The sequence below is a fragment of the Astatotilapia calliptera genome, chromosome 23 (genome assembly GCF_900246225.1).
Source record: "Astatotilapia calliptera chromosome 23, fAstCal1.2, whole genome shotgun sequence".
In the NCBI taxonomy this organism is placed as follows: Eukaryota; Metazoa; Chordata; class Actinopteri; order Cichliformes; family Cichlidae; genus Astatotilapia; species Astatotilapia calliptera.
The window spans coordinates 4,732,804-4,754,614 of NC_039323.1; the positions used below are offsets into that span (position 1 = coordinate 4,732,804).

Below are 21,811 nucleotides of genomic sequence, written 5' to 3' on the forward strand. Positions count from 1 at the left end.
TTATCTGATGTAATATCTCATATGGCTTAGGAGGAGTGTGAATGTAGTCTTGGTCTATAACCAAGCTCTGGGAAAGTCAACCGACCGATGTAGCTTGCATTTATGAGTGCTGACTAGTAGTGATTTAAAACTTAATTTCTTAATATTCAGTCATTTCACCAGTTTTGGGGGGTTTTTTTGTAAAGTTTTCTTGTATATTTTTGTATTTCAGTTTTCCAAACTTTTTAAGAGCCTGGTAAAAAGATTTAGATTTTCTCTTCCCTCTGGCGTTCTTTGCTTGAGTCTTCTCCTCTTTTAGCCACTGAATAAGCAGAAATAACAGAACGAGCTGAAATAACTCGGAGCCAGTGGAAATTATAATCACTAGCAACTAGATACAGCGGAAACAAGAAATGCAGAGACAGGCATGTGGGGTACCCGTTCCATCAGTCGTGGTGATCTGGAGGATCCAGGACTTAATACCAAGGATATACGTGCAGACCAAATAAAACCAGCAAATATAAAGCTTGCTCATGCTAATTTTCATAAAAGAGAAAATACTAGAAAGTGGTTGTAACTCTGAATCTTTATGTCTTTGAGGTATTTACAAAATAACACACTTTCCTCACAAAATTAAAACAGCCAACCTTTTATCCATGCAGGTGTATGACGTCCTTCCAAGGGAGCAGTGGTGGAAGCTGGAGATGGAGCAGAGTTCAGGACCTACGCTGCAGGGGGGCGAGACAAGCTGGCCATACATAGTAACTCTGGAGCTTGGCACGTACATGGTGGATATGATGGTTAAAAATCTTAAAATTAATAGCGACATCCTGAACCCAGCCTATGACAGGAAACTCATCCCCATCCTCTACCACATGTACACCTTTCGCAGCACCCGGCAGGTACGGTGGAAGTTCTCTCCTGGTCTGTTCCACAGAGGTATCATTGAAGCACATGATTTGATAACCTAGGGTTGGTGGTGACTCTATTAAAGCATTTTTTAAATGAAGCACCTATTACAGATTCCTGACTAAATAAGAAGGTTGACACAGATCCTCTTGATTAGGTTCCTTTTTTTGCGTTGCAGACTGAGAGACATAAAGTAAAGTAAAATTTTATTTATATAGCACCTTTCAAGGTAAACAAAATTGCATAAAAATCATAAAAGTTCTTCAGAAACGGACATACAACCTCAAACAAACAAAATCAACCAAGAGCAAGTTTAAACAGATACGTTTTTAACTGCTTTTTAAAAGAAATGAGTGAGTCCACAGATCTCAATCTCAAAGGGAGCGAGTTCCAGAGTCTGGGAGTCACTGATACAAACGCTCTGTCATTTTTCTTTTTACCCTTGTATGCTGGACAACCAGCAAGTCCTGGTCACAAGACCTCAGGGACCTGCTGGGGCAATAAGGAAGAAGAAGATCACTGATGTAAGTTGGGGCTACACCGTGCAGGGCCCTGTAGGTCATGATTATAATCTTAAAATGGACCCTGAACTTGACAGGGAGCCAATGCAGTTGGATCGGCAGGGGAGTGGCATGGGAGTATTTGGGATACTTTGTCAGAAGCCTAGCAGCAGCATTCTGGACAACCTGCAGTTGTTCCAGGGAGGCATTACTTAAGCAAGTAAACAAGGAATTACAATAATCTAAGCGAGATGAAACAAAAGCATGAATAATCATTTCCATTTCGGAGCGTGACACAATGGGACTCAGCAATATTTCTTAATTGGTAAAAACATGAGCGAACCAAAGATTTAACGTGTGTGTCCAGCGTCAGAGCTGGGTCAAGTGTAACACCAAGGTTCTTAATAGAGGGTTTAATATAAGAAGCAAGAGGGCCTAGATTTTTAACCACGAGGGGAACAAATTTCTCAGGAGCAAAGACAATGATTTCAGTTTTCTCAGCATTTAGTTTAAGATAATTTCAGTCATCCAATCTCTAATGGAATCAAAGCAGGGCTGGAAGATTTGAAGCTTAGAAACATCAGGTGGCCTAAAAGAGATATATAGCTGAATATCATCTGCGTAACAATGATACCAAATATCCGTAATCGAGCTAAGAAGTTGCAGAAGAGGGAGTAAATACAGAAACAGTAGTTTCTGTTGAAGTCCAATACCTTCTGATAATCTGATAAAAGGATGTCTGAGTATTAACCCAGACCAAGAAAAATATTCTTTCAATTGAGATTTATGGGGGAAAAAAGACCAAAGATTAGGGGATCTCCTAGAAACTAGGGAAAATTATATGATGGATTAGAAAAACAAAACACAACTGTTGATTATAAGGACTCTCGATCAGGCAAATCAAATTAATTGTGAATTTTTGCTAATTGTGTAAAATTAGTCTGATTAAATGATTGACCCAAAAGAGTTTAAGAATAGCAGACTTTTCATTAAAAGAAAGAAGCCATGCAGAAGCAGAAACAAAGCGGGAAAAAACTTAAAAAGCCTAACCTTCACTTTGGACAAGAGAACTGTTCTAAAGCCCGTTACCTTGAACACTTGAGCAACCTCCTATCCAGTGTGACGCTCAAAAGAGTGTCTTTTATAAAACCATTTACCCACAGTGTGAATTGGCAAAGGGAACAGTTGAGTGAGATGAATAGGTCTCACGCTAATCCCTTTTTTAGTGTCCCCTTAATTGGATCGCTGATTTACTGCCACAGGACCCTGCAGGAGGGTGAGGCATGTGTTGGGGGGTGAGTACAAAGAGAGAGAGAGAACTGTGGATTTTTGGGACTTGATGCACTTTGGCAGCGGGGCATACCTATTGCTGAATTTCATTCGTGTGTAATTTTCTGTCTCTCTTTGTTCCATTCTACCTTCTTTTCTCTTATTCTTCCCGTCTCCCTTCTTTCCCTGGGTGGAGGTTAGCCCATCAGGGGGGCATCCTAATGATTTTACTGCGCAGCATGAAAGTCTGACTCATTCGTGCAAAGCTGAGGTGTTTCTGTCAGGTTACAGTGATTTTTTTTTTTCTTCTTTTCCTGTCACTGCGGTAACTCTTTAACATCAAAGCCCTGTTCTTGGAAAAACTATCGTGCCTAATCCTCTGGCTCCGGAGCGGGGTTGGCATGTAACAAATATAATAACAGTCAAGTAAAGATGTTACACTTGTTTGTTTTTTTTCACATTTGCGGAGCTACAGTTGCCCATTTTATTGTGATTTTCAGTAATTGTTTAACACAAGTAGTATGAATGGCAGCACTGATATTAATATATTTTTTTTAATCTCAGCTGTTAGTTTTTTTTTTAAGATAAGATTCAGATTATAAGATGTTCTCACATGTCAGTTATGATTCAAACTTATGATTCAACAGAAGTCGAAGCGTGTTGCTTTTATACCTTTATTAATCAAATTTGCACTTGATGCTGACCATATCCTGTCATGATTAACCAAGCTTTAGAAATAAGCTGAGGCAGTCCCTTTCATGTTGTTGTAATTGAAACAGCAATCTCTGTTCACTGGTGTGTCTGCTCTTTTTTAGTTTGCGACTGATTTTCTTGTGATGTTTTACCCGCCAGGTTGGCTTCATCAAGCCCCACCCCATCCTTACTCAGATGCAGCAGGAAGCCATGGAGACCAAGTTGACTTTTGACTCCTATGTGATGCCGATGCTGTGCCCTCCAGTGCCCTGGACATCAGTCAAGTTTGGAGCATACCTGCTCACGCCGACGAAGCTGATGCGCACAGTGGACGGGGCGACCCAACACGAAGAGTTGTTGGAGAAATGTCAAAATCTTCATGCCATCTATGACTCTCTCAACCAGTTGGGCAACTGTGCCTGGAAGATCAACAAACCTTTGCTGGACATTATTATCTCCATCTTTAATGATCGTGGAAGCGATAAGCTAGACATCCCACCTCCTTTGTCGGAAGCCCCCAAAATCCCCCACTTTAACCCTCAAGACCACAGTTATACAGCTAGTGAGAAGGCCCACATGAAAAGACAGGTGATCAATGCCAAAAAGAAATGCAGCGAGATGCACAGCTTACGTATGGATGCTCTCTATAAACTGTCCATCGCCAACCACATGCGAGACGAGATCTTCTGGTTCCCTCACAACATGGACTTCAGGGGACGTACCTATCCATGTCCTCCATACTTTAATCACCTGGGAAGTGATGTCACACGGGCAATCCTTGTGTTTGCGGAGGGGAAGCTGCTTGGTCCCAAAGGCCTGGACTGGCTAAAGATCCACTTGGTGAATCTTACAGGATTAAAGAAGAGGAGCTCACTACAGGGCCGACTTGAGTATGCCAACACTATCATGGAGGACATACTGGACTCTGCCGACAACCCTCTAAATGTTAGTACTTGCTGCTCATTCACTGTATAGTAAGACGTTCCACGTACACTCGTCACAGTCATAGAAATCTTGGTAATTTGGGGTTTTTAATGAGTTATTTGAACTTGTTTGTGCTGTGGGCAACTTTAATGACTTTATTAAAAAAGAATTGAGTTTTTGGATTTTCTCTAATCCATACAGACTCAAATATATACATACACACTCACTAATATTTGGTTATTTTCTCTTTATACTTGTTTGTACGTATATGTATTTCATAAAAGTGGATAAAGCATTTTTTAATTACTGGGACAATGCCAATGACACAATGGTTTAACTGTCGGTCTAAACATTGAATATTAGAATATGTCAATTTTTTTTTTTGTATTCCTATGAAAGGTATGTATGCAGTATAATGTGCTATGTGCTTGTGACTTTTTCTCTCAGGGTAGAAAGTGGTGGATGAATGCAGATGAGCCATGGCAGGCTCTGGCCTGCTGCATGGAGATAGCCAATGCTGTGAGATCTCCTGATCCAGCACAGTTCATCTCTCATTTTCCTGTTCATCAGGTACGTAACAGACTGAGAGAGTCATGCTTAATGAGTAGCATATCAGTCATGTAAAAGTCCAAATAAAATGTAAAAACCTTTTGAATTATGGAAAGCTTGTTAGAGTTACTCATCTTACGTCTTCTTATTGTAGTTCAGGTTTATGTCTTTCGAGAAAAAAAAAGGTTGCATCATTCAGTGGGTCTATTTTAGATGGCAAATCAAAGTTAACAAACCAAGACCTCCTGTGCGATGTTCACCGTTTTGTCATCTGCTATAAACCTGTCAACCTTATCTTGCAAGCCAGAAGCCTTTTTGACATATCCTGCACGAGGATCTGACATTTAAACCAATGCGTTTTCTCAACGGAAAAAAGCAACAGAAAAATCATATGAATGATTGTTATTCTTAGTGACATGCTATATTTGTAGAACAGTGTATATACATTAACTGTGGAGCATCTTTTTGTCAAGAATTCCCTGATTTAGACCATTAACCGAAATATGTGGCTGAGTAAAGCCTCATCTCATCTGCACCGCAGGCCTTTGTTAATAAGGTTCTTATAATGTTGTTATAATGTAATTTTCTAATTTTATTTTCACTTCTCAAAATGTCTCATTTTTGTTGCAAAAGAACATTTTAATCCCATTAGTGATTACAAGCTATTGTCTGTCTGATTAATTATACCCAACATCGCTGGAACGCACACTAATAATAATGCATGAAATGTAAGGAGCAACATTTTCCCATGCCTTCAAAGAATAAGACAAAGAAGCTGAAAAGAGGATTTATTTTTTATTTTTTAGACCATTAGACCAAAAGTGAGTGTAATTCACAAAGTATTTAGCACTTCCTCTTTGTAGATGTGTTAAAAAGACAGTATCTCCAATACTTCACTTCGGGGGCGATTGTGGCTCAGGAGTTGGGAGTTCGTCTTGTAATCGGAAGGTTGCCGGTTCGAGCCCCGGACAGTCTCGGTCGTTGTGTCCTTGGGCAAGACTCTTCACCTACTGCCTACTGGTGTTGCCGATGGTGGGGCCGATGGTGGGGCCGATGGCGCGATATGGCGCTTCTGTCAGTCTGCCCCAGGGCAGCTGTGGCTACAACTGTAGCTTGCCTCCACCAGTATTGTGAATGTGAGAGTGAATGAATAGTGGAATTGTAAAGCGCTTTGAGGGTCTCAAAAAGTGCTATATAAATGCAATCCATTATTATTATTATTATTATTATTATTACTTAATTGAGTGGTGAAGTTCAGCTAAACTACTTTAGATAAAATTGAGGCTTAGGGTTTGAATGAAATTAAATGCATATAAAAGTAAGCCTCAGGGCTCAATTTTATTTACTTTAATTCAATTTTATTTATTTTAAATCTGATTGATGTAATTTAGAGTTTACTGCCTTTGATAGATATTGAAATATATGGATAAATAAAGTTGATGACCAGGAGTCAAGCTGGGTGAGCTTAGACTTACAGTTGTGAAACTTAAATGTTGCCTCTCCACAACAACACATGCAAGCACTATATTAGTGTTACATAGGGGACGAGGATCAAAGAAGGATGGACAAGAATGAAGATTTATCTGTCCTGATACCCAGATACATATATCTACGTTGCTTAGCTTGGTGTTTAACAGCTGTAATTATGATAAAGTGAAACCCAAAGGAAAAAAAAGATGAAACTGTATTATTTTATACACTTGTAGGTTACATTTTGGTTTGAATAGAGTGAAACATTAAGTTTAGTCTTTGGAATTAAGTGCAACAAAGCCTCAACCACATAACATATTCCCAACATATCCTCACGTTCATGCAATTCATCTTATTTATTCTTTTTTTGTGCTTTATTATTTGTTTATTGGCAGAAAGGCAGACCTTTAAACCTTGCTCCTTGGATGACTTGACCCAATCAGTGCGGATCCTTGTGATTCTTTCTCTGCTGTCTGCCTCCACAGTCGTGCTTTAATCTTTTTCTTCACCTCTTCTCCAGGACGGCTCCTGTAATGGTCTCCAGCACTACGCCGCTCTAGGCAGAGATGTTATTGGTGCTACATCAGTCAATCTCATGCCCTGTGATGTGCCCCAGGATGTCTACAGCGGAGTTGCACAACAGGTCTGCTCTGTTACTTTCTTTGAACTGCGCAGACTTACGGTTACACAGATTAATGATGGCACATATCAGTTGCAAAGCATGTTGCAGATCTTCACCTGTTAGTATTCGGACGGCCCAGTGGATCCAACAGTGAGTGACAAGCTGAGGCATTGAGATTATATTTTAGTCTAGGCCTTGTCTTCAGAAGTGCTTGGTTTCTCTTGCTTTGCATGAAAGTGCAGAGACGAGACTGTCTCATGTCTAAAGTCTTGAATGGTGAAGCATGAGCCTGCGTGCTTTTAGGAGGCACAGTTGGAAGATAAGTGTGATGTGCTGACATTTCAGTACCGGAAAATTCAGAAAGAACAGAGCAAAAACATCCATTTCAGAAGTCCACACACAGTGATTGTAATGTTTGCCTCATAGTATTGCGTTTATTGTTAGATACCATGATGACATTAGCTGTGATGTAAGAAGCTACATGGATAAATAAGTCGTCTTGGGGTTTACTGTACAATAACCACTGTCATTGGCTGGTTTGTTGACCTTGTCTCCAGGCACAGTTGCTAATCTGTAGGGACCCTGTTAAATTAGTGAATACCTGGACCAAGGTTTCCTCTTCTAGTGACCAGTCATCGTTCATGAATTCAAATTCATTTTAAAAAGAACAATAATTGCGAGGCAATAATTGCACTTCTGCTCCTCTTCTGCTCTCCACATGGACTCTTTGCCTGCGTACAACCAAAGCCTGTTTAAAGATGATTAGTCTAAAGAATTTGGAAAAATCGTAAAACCTTCCCTACAGACTCACTATATTGTTGTTTTATGTTAAACAATAAGTAACACTGTCAAGAGTCACATTACTTAAGACTGCTTTACAACAAGAGCTGAAAAATAGCTTTGCTGATCATGAAATGAGTTTTCTGCTTCTAGTCTCAAAGCTGTGAGGACTCACTTCTGTTATAAGTGAAAGCAGTTGTGACATATTATATTAATGTCACGCAGATTTTATCTGTGTTCATTTTTGGGGAAGCTTTAAATTGTCCTCCAAAAGACCTCCTTTTAAAAAAGAAAATTCATATGTAAGTTGTCTACATGTTCCAGGTGGAGGAGTTACGAGCTCGGGATGCAGAGAGCGGACTGAAGATCGCCCAGGTGCTGGAGGGCTTCATCAGCAGGAAGGTGGTTAAACAGACAGTGATGACTGTGGTGTACGGAGTCACTCGCTATGGTGGACGCCTCCAGATAGAGAAAAGACTGAAGGAGATTGACGAGTTTCCGAAGGTATAGCAACGGTGAAAGAGGGTGGCGAGTGAAAGAGTTCCTTCATACACGCTACGCTATTTTTAGCACGGTGTCAGCTCAGCATGACAGAGCGGCCCCTTAACACAGGACCTCCTCTGTGTGAGGGGTTCCTCTCACTTTGTGTATGTTCTTGCAAACGCTTTAAACTCTATTTTTAAGTAGCTTTTTTTATACTTACTCTTTTATCTTCTGCATGAGTGTAAAGGGTTTAAAGGATTTAATGCACTGCAAATAGCGGCCACATACTGTATTGTACAATCATCACATTTGTTTCTGCAGCCAAAGGTATTTCAGTCAGTTTGATCTTGACGTAAAGAGTCATACTACACTGTCTCTAAATGAGCTGCATGGAGCCTGAACCGATGCTTTTAATATTTACTTTGATCAGATTTATTTATGATCACATTGCATGGACGTTTCAGAGAATGCAATCCAACAGTAGCTATATTTGATATCCTACGCACAGCCACTGCGTGTCTATTTTTAGTTATCTGCACTTTGATTTGGTTGGGCCTGAATTCTCCTTTGATGGACACACCCATTCTGTTACATGACACCAAGAAAGGAGAATGGAAGAACTGAATCTTCTCACAGCGCTCCAGTGTTCCATAGCTACACAATTCCTTACAACAGTTAGAGTTAATCTCATTGTCTGTGTAGATGGGATCAGCATAACTCTGTCTGCTGTCTACTATCTCACAGGCATTCTGCTAAATGACTTCTGGATAATGTTCCTAATTGTTTAAACAGGGAATTAGGGGGGAGTGTAATTGTGAGTGATTACAGTGGGATGGATGGTGAAAAGAGGGCAAGGCCTTCTGTAGAGATCATATCAGTGTAATGAGATGCAAATGAGATACCCTGATTTGTAACACTAATTTGCATCATACATGTAGCCACCATTCGAAGCACAATTAAAAGCTAAAATGCATGTTTTTAATTTTTAAAATTGGACAAATTAAACAGTTTGACCAACTATGAAAGACTCCTGTGTTGTTGTTTTTCCAGGAGTTTGTGTGGGATGCATCCCATTACCTGGTGCGTCAGGTGTTCAATGCCTTAAAGGAGATGTTTACAGGGACCAGAGAGATACAGGTGAGCTCATCACACGTACATTACAACATATGCAAATGATAAAATGATCTCATCCAACAAATTATCATCAATCTGTGGTGGCACTTGATTAGAAATATTGTTAAACACATTATTTGGGGAGATATAATGACTTTTTTTTTCCCAGGGAGTGCTGGTGTCCTTTGTTTTCTTTATACTCGGCACTCTGTATGTTCTTTAAAGTTTTGGAGATGAGAGCACTATTGCTATTCTGGATAGCAATGTTGTATTCTCGATATATATGCAAGTTTCACTAGAACACATGCAGTAAAAACAGCAAAAAAATACAAGTATTCATTAAAAACTGCAACTAAAATAAAAGTATTCAAGCTTTTTCTCTGTGTTTATAACGAAGATACCATTTATTATGGTAACGTTTTATTTTAGATGAGTTTCTTTAAAATGTTTCACAAGAAAAATCTATTATTTGATACTATCAAAGAAAATAAAAGAGAATATGCCTATAATTAGTGTGTAACCTCTATATTTTTTTGTTTTATTTTTTTATTTTTTCAGTGTACAGTAGGTTAATTAACAAGCTACAGGCATATATTTCAGCATATGTGACTAATAATTAATCAGTATTTGCTTTGACATACAGACTTTTAAAGAAATTTCTGTGCTTCATATACAACTAAACTCAACTCATTATAGTCTTGCAAAGATAAATCTGGAAAAGTTTTAGTCGGCACTAAATTACGTTGTTTTTAAATGAGGTTTGTTTAAGTCGCTAGGACATTACAAACCTCTAAAGCATGCTCTGCCTACTGATCTACTGCTGCAGATAGGCTCTTATTTGAATTTTATTAATGGCGTGTTTACTTTACTGTTACCCTGCCAATGGCACCTATTCATCACATAGATTCCATTAATAGATTTAGGACGTGCACCTGGTAGGGGATTGTATATTATCTCTAGAGGCAGAGAGGAGTCTGCCGAACCATTATTACCACCAACCACTGTTTTTGTGTGCGTGTCCTGTGGGAAACACGCAGGGATAGCCCAGTCTGAGATGATAAATACCCTTCCTAACATACCTTGGTGCCGATGTGATGCTATTGCCAGCGTGAGTGCGTAAGTGTGTGTATCCCCCGCTGCTTTTATAGGTCACATCCACTTGCATTTCACAGGGAAGAGCTGAAGTATGAGGGGAAAGAGAGGCAGCTGATCAATCCTTGACACTGTTATCCCTGACCTCGCCTACGTTCTCTGTACATTTCCCATTTATCCTGTCAACACTGCTGATCATTAACTTCAAATTGTGCTCCCACTGTTTGTTCATTGTCTGTGCCCACCTCTGTCTGTATGTTTGCCAGTCAGTCAATTTTTCAAGATGTTTTTCTTGTTAATCTCTGACGTCGGTTTCTTTGCTTTTGCGGTTTTCTTATTTTGTGCTTTGATTGTAGGAGGCGAGGTGATGTTTAATGGACCAGCTTCTGGTCAGGTTGCTAACTCCAGTTGCTAGGACATATTTATCTTTCCTACAGCTCACTGAGTGTGCATTTGTATGTGTGACAAAACCCTTATGGGACATCAATAGGGCTTCCATTTTTGGAGGCAGACTATTCCAGACACACATGCAAACAGTGCTGTCGGATATTCCAGACTAAGCGACACTTCACTGTTCAGCAACAAGCCTGCAACAGTTGTTAGTAGGTCCTTAAAGCAGCAGAAGTAGAATGAGCAGTAAGTGCATAAATCTTTTGTTGATGCTCTAGTCTAGGCAATGAAGTCTCTATTTTTTTCCCTGCATCGTAGTGTTTTTTTACGGTTTAATTTTGTGAATGCGATAACTTGAGAACAAGGCTCCGTTGGATTTTGGGATTGATACCACAGGTGTGCCTACTTGGAGGCTCAGAGATAGCATTGGTGTCTTAGCCCTGTCTAGCCGAACCTGAAATCTCCATCAACCTCATTTAACCTGATTTAAATTTAGTTGCACTCTTGTCAGTAACATGCTCTAAACATACAAGCATGTCACACACGCATTCTTGACTAATATTAAATATTTCTATCACTGTGTCCCTTCATGTTACCTCTGATTGAATCCATTTGTTACAGGACTGGCTGACTGAGAGCGCCAGGCTCATCTCTAAGTCGGGTCACACTGTGCAATGGGTGACACCCCTGGGATTACCCATCATTCAACCGTACCACCGCACACGCAACCAAGTGGTAAGTCTCACCTTAAGACAAACGTGGAAGCTCTTTAACCTCCTCTCTGTCTCTCACCAATCTATTGCAGTTTTAACATGATATCTGTTGCTTAAGTAGTAACATTAGTGGCAGTTTTCTTTGTGTCTGACAATACCTGTTATCTCTGTTGGCCTTGTATGTTTTGATATTGATTGATATACCTTTATTAGTCCCACAAGGGGAAATTTCATAAGGTTAGTTATGTTAATCTGTTTCTTACTTGATGACTGTGTATCGCTTCTCTTCATGGTTATTCCGACAGCTGAGCCAATTCATTTCCAGTCTTCATTTCACTATGTTTTGAGAACTTCACCACCTGACCTTTATGCTGTTTTCTTGTATCTTGGCTTGTTTGTCTTTCTTCTCTTTATCTCAGCTTTCGCTGGTTTCTCCACACATCTACAATTGACCTTTAATAGCACATACTTGGGGTGGCTGTAGCTCAGGTGGCAGAGCAGGTCAGCCACTAATCAGAAGGTCGGTGGTTCGATCCCAGGCTGCATCCTGGCTGCATGCCAAATATCCTTGGGCAAGATACTAACCCCATGTTTGCCTACTGGTGGTGGTCAGAGGGCCCGGTGGCGCCTGTGTCCGGCAGCCTCGCCTCTGTCAGTGCGCCCCAGGGCAGCTGTGGCTACAATGTAGCTTGCTATCGCCAGTGTGTGAATGTGTGTGTGAATGGGTGAATGACTGAATGTAGTGTAAAGCGCTTTGAGGTCCTATGGACTAGAAAAGCGCTATACAAATGCAGGCCATTTACATACTTTACACAACTTTTGACACGAGTTAGAGAACAAAGTGTTAACTTTTCTCTGACATACCAAGCATTTATTGAAACCACCTGTCCTATTTTGTTTGTCACATGTAAGTTTTGATCCATCATTGTATTTTTGCTCTGACTAATATTTCATTGATGTATAAAGGTCTTTAGGTTAGTTGGACTTTATGGAATTTCAAATGAACCTGGTTTGTCATTGGCTTAACACATGAGCTGAATAAGCATTTACACGTATTTATAGTAAGTACCCTGTACTAAAGGTACCCTGGCTTTTAACCGGTTTTAAACAACCTGGATTTTGTTAGCGTTTGTTTGTTAGTTTGTTTGTTTAGAGAAGCAGGCCATCATAATGCTGCTGATAGAATATTGTAATTGTTGTGAGCGGACAAACTTTAATGGAGCTCCCCAGAATCACTATGGAGATCCTGGCGGTATCATATACAGAGAACATAGGGCTGGGCGATATTACCCAAAATTCATATCTCGATATTTTTTAGCTGGATGGCGATATAAGATATATATCTCGATTTTTTTTTTAAAGCCATAAGTTAAGAACAAAAAGAGAGTTCTTAGTCACACTGTGTCCCAGATGTCAAATGGGCATTTTCTTTACATACAGCGTAGATGTAGAAATTACTCAAAAATAAATTATCAGCATTTATTAAATAATCATGGTCCATAAATAAAAGAAAACAATGTTGTTTTTGTGCATAACGAAAAGCTCACAATTGTGCAGTCAAAATGTAAACTAATAGACCCTGAGCGTAATAACAAAGAGACAGATTTCACAGCTGCACCACGTCTCTGAACAGGTGCCATGTGTGGTCCTTCTACACACACAGTACGGTAATATTACGTTGAAGCACAGTACGTATCACTCCGCGAGGCGGCTCCATCAAGCGGTGCAGCTCCGTAGCTTAGCAAAGTCATATTAAAACATTTTTTGACAGATTGCTGAGCGCTGTGTACCACATAAAATCGGTTCGCGGTCAGTAAGCACAACCAGAATTCATACATAAGGCGCACTGTCGATTTTTGAGAAAATGAAAGGATTTTAGGCCGTGCAGCCCCTCCTGGCTGCATGTCGTTAGCGCGGTTAGCTCGTTAGCGCGGTTAGCTCGCTAACACGTTGACACCGTCCAGCCCCACGCAGGGGGGGATCCGAGGTAACTCGCTAACGGAGATTTTCTTCTTTCATCTCGTCATTGCCTGCAGGTAAAGCTATGGGGGAGGGGGAGTTGTGTTCAGTGAAGGAGAGGCGAGGCCGAGTAACGTTGCGTAGAGACATACATAAGTGGACGAAAGAGAGGCAAACCTGCGGCTCCACAAGTATAATTATAACGTAACATAGACTATATCGATATAAACGATATTGTCACATCTTATATCTCGTATGAAAATATATCGATATTTTTAAAAAACTCGATATATCGCCCAGCCCTAAGAGAACATATCTGTGGCTTTTATATAATCAACAACACTCACATATGCGGTGTACTTATAGGTGTTGTGCTGTTGATTATATAAAAACCGCTGTGACCGCTAACATTCCTGTTTATGAATCAAGTGAAAGGTGGAGACAGACATGTAGTGTGTGCCAAGTACAATCAGAGAGCTAGCTGTGGGCTTGCCCAGCATGCAGCCTGCTCTTTTAGTATGACATCAAGCATAAGGTTAGCTTAGAAAGGGAGTGACACCTCATGAGCAGGTGCAAGAGAGCGAGGGTGACAGATGGTTTAGTCCCCTGAGGGTGCATCTCTTTCTCTCTGTTGGTGTAGTAGGACACGTTCCCCTGATTTGATCTGCTTCTTTTAGTGTCCAACAGGGACAATGGAAATGATTAGCTGTGCTTCTTTTCAAGGCCTAAATGAATGAAAAGATAACTTCATGGCTGATTGAGGTCTTAGCTTATGTTTCACAGATAGCTTTCTTCACCCCCTACAATAACTCACTAATCCAGTTGCATCACTGAGCAACAAAAATGAAACTAACTTGCAGAAAGGTCACCTTTTCTCTGCATAGCTGGATTAAATTCAATCTCCCAGTCTCCTCTCTGCCTCTTAAATCCAAGGCCACTGTGTTTTTGAGGGTCATTAGTAATTAGACTCTAGATAGAGTGGAAAGATGAAGTATAATGCACAATGAGAAAACCAATAACTGGGGAGACAGTAGCTACAGTGGCATAACATCAGTAGAGTGTGTGTGTGTGTGTGTGTGTGTGTGTGTGTGTGTGTGTGTGTGTGTGTGTGTGTGCGCGTGCGCGCATTGCTTCATTTCTGTTGGTTTTCCCTGTGCATACGGAGTTGGGATACAAATGCTGACCTTTGTAATCAAGGATTTTCCATGGCTGATGGAAGGTGAGGAAATTGGAGTAGGATAGAGTAGCTGAATGAAGCATGAACATACATCAGGGAGGCAGCCTAACAGGATTGGGAGATACTAATCGGATCATAGGTCACTCTGGCTTAGATACCCTGTTTATTTTTATTCCCTCTCCCAACACAGCTACAGTGAAATCTCACTCGCTGCGGATGGTGACACGAGGGAATCATCAGCTGGATTGGCTGGATTTGACTGGATTTTGAGTTTATAGGGTGACTAAAAGCATGTGATCTAATGTCCTCTATGCGGAAAGAATCAGTTACTTTGGTTTTTGGTGGTGAATGCTGATGGGCACTGTGCATAATTTCTTTTTTTGTACAGTACTAAAGAGTAAAGTACAGTGGTGGTGGCCTATAGCAATACAGAAATAGTGCAGTGCTAATAAATAACTAAATGTAATGGGTCACAAACCCTCGGAGCTAATCCCTTTGAATAAAAGTTTTAGCAAATCGGTCATGGATGGATTATGAGACAGTGGGCCCCGAGCACAGAGATGTAAAAGATTCCCTGCTCCCTGATATGAGAGTGAGATACATGCACATTGGTGGTCATTTTTTTTATAGCTTTCTGTTTGTTTGGTTGGTTGTTTGCAAGCCTTTGCCATCTTTTGGCTCGCCTTAAGTTTTTTTTTTTTTCCTGATTTACTCGCCAGATTTCTATGAGCTTGGTATGTGTTCTCACTTCTACCTCTCTGTTCTCACTTGTCTAGTAATGAAAAGATGGTAGGCTGTGTCTGTGAAGCTTGTTTTTCTTTTGGATATAAGCACGTTTTCTCAAAAGTTGAAAAACACGTGGTCTGCACAGAATAAGTTGGCTTTTCATTCAGATTCTGGTGAACTATCTCTAAATGTCGATGTGATGCCCTCCATACCTGTTCATGCTTTGGAACAGAAGAAATGCTGTTCCCAGGAGAAGCATGATGTTTCATTGAATGTGCAGAATCTTGTGGCATTTTGGGGTGAAATCATAAATGCAGTTTGAGTATCAAAGACACCCCCCAGAGGTAGGCAGAAAAAAAAAGTTTGTAAGAAAGAAGATTTGGAAAAGGTCAGTGAAAGTGTTGCTTAGGGGGGCGGTGTGAGATTGTGAGTCTCCAGCTGTTTTCATCGGTCTTCTGGAGGAGAAGGGAGAGGCCCAGAGGATACACAACAGCAGAGAAAGGTGGCGTGTTAAAAAATAAGGTGTGTGTTATAAACCATCATGTGATGAATAGGAATACCCCTCTTGGCTTTTATGTAGTTACTGATGGCTTTTGTATCCATGACCATCTGCACCACAACCCTGACGTGATTTAGACTACAGGACCTTATTCCCCACAGACACACAGCAGGACTGGCCGAGATCTCATTAATCACATCCAGGGTTTCAGTCGGGTCCTGTACACAAATCACACACGTATACATTAAAATGAAGGTTATGGCTTTTGGTAGTGACCTCATTAACAGCGTGGCAGTCCATTACTCACATCGATGGTAACCTCCATTTCTTTCTCTCTCGCCACATCCATGTCAGTTTCTCCTTTCCTTTCCTTAAACATGTTCCCTCACAAGTCCCCCTAAAGTGATGATTGATGATGTGGCAACCATTGCAGAAAGTAAAGGGATGCAGTGCACATCTGTTCCACAAGCCTTCATTCATAATCGTTTGATTCTGTCATTCATTACTCACCATCCTTAAATGCAGTAGAGCCACTAACTGAAGCATATAAACCACGTCACCTTTCCACCAGACCCTAGAGAGCTTACCATATGACATGTTTGCTTTGCAGGAGGTAATTATAGACTCATGGGGAAAAAAAACAAACAGCTGAATTGGGAATAGTTAAAAGAGAGATGTGCACCCCTGTGAGTCCTCAGTGCTCATTGAGAAGAGAAGCAAGCTGCATCAGATAATGGAGTTGTCCATTAACACTTGACTTGCGGTTATTTAAGTCTCCTAGGGGTGTCATAATGGCAGTGGTCATGCTGTGGTTCTTTTAGAAGTCATTTGTGCAAGCTTGGGATGCTGTGCGGTTGTGATTCAACCTTGTGCGTTAACTAGAAGTTAACTAGTAGTTCAATCCCGAGTTCCTCTGGGGCGTCAAAGTTCCAAATGCATCCATCAGAGATGGGTGTGATATTTAGTCTTTGAAGGCTTAAAATAAGCAGATTTGTATGAATGTGGCTTGGTAGAAAAGGACTTGTTGTGTCTCACATCCTTTAAAAACATCTGAGGAGACCAGTTGTAGTTTTTGAAAGTAAAATGTTCCCCCATTTTTCAGCTGCGTAACAGTTTAGGGCTTTCTTGTTATTAGCACACTATGGGTCAGATTTACTAAGGTTCTGTTCCAGTAAGAAACCCACTTTTGCCTATGAAAAGCTTCTGTCAGGATTTACTTTGCAGTATCAATTTTGCAACAAGCATTTTTGTGGCTGGTTATTTACAGCACACAATTTACTGCAAGTTGGGGAAAAATATTTGAAAGATGAACAAGTGCATCCTGGATGTAAGCCCTGTGCCTCTTCACTGAGTCCTCACCATCATCCTCACATATACTTGGCCCTCAGTATTACTGTTTTTTGGTTAACCGAAGGAGAACTTATATGAATTGAACTAAACTTAACATAGCATGAACGGGAATGAGGACGAGTATCCCAAAACAAAACACCTACAAGGACGTGTGTTGTTTCACAGACAGCCAGGTTACTTTTTACCACGAGGAGAGATCTGTACACACACAGACATAGAAAATCTTTTCTCAGCAGTGTGCACACACACAGCAACTTTTCATGTTTCTTTTTTCTGTAATTTATCTATTGAAGCCATTATGTACTATACTGAAATGCCACTTTTAATGAGTGAATGAAAATAGGGGCGATCTGTGCATTTATGCATGCGGCATGGTAACAGTATCTTCATTAACACACCAAGGGCTTAGGATCTGACTATCAATAATGTTTTGTGCTCTTCTACATATTGTCCAGGTCAGCTGTTACAAACAGCTTTCAGGTTTATATGATGGAAAAGTTTGTAATAATGTATCTATCCTTTAGATAAACACCACACTCAGCCCCCAGCAATTTCCAACACAAGAGTTTGTCCGTAAAAGCTTATTGATTGTCCTTCAGCTGCTTCTCATTCATCTGAGTTTTCAGAGAGAAATACATGTAGAATACCTACACTTACTCTGTAATATTTTAATTATTAGGCTATTCTTTACCTAATCAGGTCTGCTTATTTTTGGCTCACTAATTTGTAATGCTCTTGATGGAATTCTGGTGGTTGTTGAAATTAACTGACCGTGTCCTTGTTTATAAATTAGCATATTGTTAGTAGATGAGCCACAGAACTTTCCGCTTTTTTGCAATTGCAGCATCATGCTAATTTTTCATATTACAGTGTTCAATGTTTCAATGTGCAGGTACTCCAGTTTTTGTATCTGAACCCTTACTTCATGCCACGGTGTTGTGGTAAGTGTAGAATCTGGTTTAGCGTAGTGTTGGTGACAAAAGGCCTTGCCTGAAAAAGACACACAGATCATAGCGTTTATGCTAAAGGAACTCTATATATTAGTATTATTATTATTATATAAAACTCATGTCTTGAAATGCTATTTTTACACCCAGTTTATACTAGCCTGATGCCAGTTAACGTAATTAGTTGTAACTGATGTGCAGATCACTGGAGTCACATTTTACACAGTGTGTTTCCACCACTTTGAAAAAGTTATCTTATGAAGAGTAAAACGGATGAAACGATTGACCCAATCCAGAAACAAATTTTGACAAAACAGATTTTACGGTGAGTCAAAAACAGCCGGTGACTGATAGAAGCATCCATCTAATGGACACCTAAGCCACCCAAACTGAAAGGCTCATCACTCAGCCATCATGCTACTCAACATGGATTTGATGATTATTATTTGCCTGTTTGTGTTGCAGTCCACGTGTTGACCTAAAAAGCAAGGAAATGGATGCAAATTTGTTTTAATGAGAGCTCATTAATTATTGGGAACAAACAAACTCAAACACATTTTCCATTCAATCATAATGCTGTGAGTTCAACTTGTTCTGAACAGTGAAAATGATATGCGATGACATTAAAAGCACTTGGACTACTCTTAGTACAGATAAATGTGTTTCACTCTGAAGGTAATAAATGGCATCAACCAGCATCAACGCTCCATTCCAACAGTGGAAAGAATAAAATAACATTAGTTTAGGCTCAGTGCAAGGCAAGCAAATTCATCAGTGTGGTTGCCTGTTCCTAGAAGTATCTCTTTCTTGATAGTACCCTTCATTCCCACCCAGGCATGATTCCAAGGGTCAAGGAAAGACTGACCTGATATACATGTTTGGCACAGCTAAATGGATGGACTCCAATCTTACAGGGACCAAGTCTTCTCTCTATCAGCAATAACTATGAGTAAAAGCCTGAGTAATGCTGCATTTCATTTATCCTTCCTTTTAATTTGGTTTGCTAGTTATTTATTAGGGTTAAGTGGATAATAGCCCTATGGAAGCCACTTCTTGGTGGCTCATACATGAGTATTGGACTCATGATGGATATCTAAGGAGTCAAAGCCTACATTACCCACAGTGCACAGTTCAATTTAATTACATTTTTTCTACTATGGCTCTCTTTTCAATCTCTTATACAAATGCAACTTCTAGATGTTCCCCCCCTGTCCCTGTGTGTGTAAGTGAATGCTGGATTCACTGGAATCGATCCCTGTTTTGTTTTGTTTTTGTTTTTTTAAAAATCAATCTTATTGTGGGGTTGGACCACTAAAATCCTAACTGTAGACAAAAACCACAGATATTTTAATTTAATTCTTCTTGGTGGAGTATCTGTACCGCTCCATGTATTCATTGATCTAAATAAGCAGTTAATGTCTGAAACTATTCTATGTGTTATTAAACCCTTTGGTGGCGAATAATGACATTTTCAGCCTATAATCAGGTCAGGGTGTTGGGCGTCTACTAGGGCTGGGCGGTAATACCGGTATAATGTTGGGCAACGATAAGAAAATGAAATATCGCGATAGAATATGGGTAAAACGCGCATGCGCAGTGCCTTTGTTTTCATACGCACATGGCGGAAAAAGCATGGCGGAGAATGAGAAGGGCGAAAGCGGATCGTTGAATGAAACAGATGAACCACGCTTTTGTGACCTCCAGGTTGGATTATTGTAACTCCTTGTACTATGGTCTTCCCTCTTCTCTTCTTCTTAAACTGCAAACAGTCCAAAATGCAGCAGCCCGCCTTTTGACTGGTACCAGGAAATTTTGCCATATTACCCCTGTCCTAGCTAGCCTGCATTGGCTGCCCATAAAGTACCGTATTCAATTTAAAATATTACTCCTTACTTTCAAAACTATTAATAAATTAGCGCCAAGTTATCTTAGTGAACTTCTCAAACCACATACTCCTGCTAGAACACTCAGATCTGCCACTCAACTACTTCTGACCCAACCCAGATCTCGACTGAAGTCCCGGGGTGACCGTGCGTTTGCTCTGGCTGCCCCGGTACTGTGGAATACCCTTCCTCTCGACCTCCGCGCATCTGACTCCATTGCACTGTTCAAATCACGATTAAAAACCCACTTATTCAATCTTGCCTTTCCCTCTAGTTAATATTTCTTTTATGATTTTATATCATGCACTTCTATGCTCATTTAAATTCTTGTTTGCTCTGTACCTGTTGCTTTCCTATGTATTAGTGACAGTTATCTGTTTGCATATTTAGTACTTGCTTTGGTCCTATTTCTATTATCCTCCTCCTATACTCTATTTTACTTGTTAAGCACCTTGGCATACCCTTGGTTTTTAAGTGTGCTTTATAAATAAAGTTTATTATTATTATTATTATGGTTTGTAAAAATGCTGCAACTTCAGTGGTGTGGAACTGGTTTAGCTTTCGCCCATCAGATACACAACAAAGCACTATTTTTGGTAGCGCATGCTAGCGGGCCGTCGTTATTACCGTGTTTTTTGGAAAATACGGCACACTTAAAATCAATTCTTTGATTTTTCTGAAAATCGACAGTGCCCCTTATAATCCCGTGTGTCTTATGTATGAATTCTGGTTGTGTTTACTGACCTCGAAACGATTTTATGTTTACACGGCGCTCGAAAATCTGTCAAATGCTTTAGTACGACTTTGCTAAGCTACGAAGCCGCACCGCTTGATGGATTGTTGGAGCATTACGGCTATCGTTGGCAGGAGCCTCGCGGAGTGATACGTACTGCGCTTCAACATAATATTACTGTATTGTGTGTGTGTGTATAACCTCTTTTTAAGCTTTGTGGATATTCTACATGGTTATGCTGAGGATATGTCGGCCAGTTTCCACTGGAAATGCCTTTTGGTTAAACTGTCAGCAAGAAATTTGCATTTGCACTGAATTTTTATATAACTTTAATGCACATAAAAACAGCTGCTTGTTTAAGTGAAAATACATTGATGGTTTGTTTTTTGCACTAATAAAGTTGTGGAGTTGTAAAGTATTTTGTCTAGTGTCAATTATATCGTTATCGCAAATTTTCAAATGTATATCGTGATAAATATTTTTGGTCATATCGCCCTGCTCTAGCGTCTACTATAAACAATTTTAGTTCAGAGAGGGATGATCATTAGCCCTTTACCTTGTTTTGTTTATTTTTTTTCTCAGTTTTTGAAATGTCCATTAAACAACTAGATTTAAATGAGAGCCTGACCAATACAGGAGGAACATCTTGTGCAGAATTCCAGTATCATTTAAGAGTTTGACTCTGTCTTTTCCTTTTGTCTCTCCAGCTGAAGAGTACCATGCAGCACATAAACCTCAAGATAAGCCACGACACCAAAGAGTAAGTTCTCCTGTTTCTGTCAGTTTCTCCTCTTGCGTTGTTAACCTTGACCCACAGCATATGTAAAGTGACCCCATTGATGTCTTCAGCTGAAAGGTCCATTATTGACCTAGAACAAAAACACAATGCGGGTAATTACTTCAGGCTCTTTGTTTCTTTCTTTCTTTCTTTTGGTTGCCTTTGACTTTTGTAGTCACAAATTTTAGAAATGTACCTTCAGACTACTCGACAAATCTCTTGTTAGCTTATAGAGGTGAAGAAATGTGGAAATTAGAGCTCCCTTGGGGCTGT

General features: G+C 40.1%; 1 protein-coding gene across 1 annotated transcript in view; it reads left to right on the forward strand.

The window, feature by feature from the left end:
- polrmt (polymerase (RNA) mitochondrial (DNA directed)) overlaps nt 1-21,811 on the forward strand; it is a 53,275-nt gene that overhangs the window by 16,619 nt on the left and 14,845 nt on the right. Inside the window, exons 9-16 of the mRNA XM_026159254.1 lie at nt 642-881; nt 3,510-4,295; nt 4,722-4,844; nt 6,814-6,936; nt 8,020-8,199; nt 9,229-9,315; nt 11,395-11,508; nt 21,468-21,520. Of these exons, the coding sequence (XP_026015039.1) occupies nt 642-881; nt 3,510-4,295; nt 4,722-4,844; nt 6,814-6,936; nt 8,020-8,199; nt 9,229-9,315; nt 11,395-11,508; nt 21,468-21,520 (1,706 nt within the window). The remainder of the gene's footprint in view (nt 1-641; nt 882-3,509; nt 4,296-4,721; nt 4,845-6,813; nt 6,937-8,019; nt 8,200-9,228; nt 9,316-11,394; nt 11,509-21,467; nt 21,521-21,811) is intronic.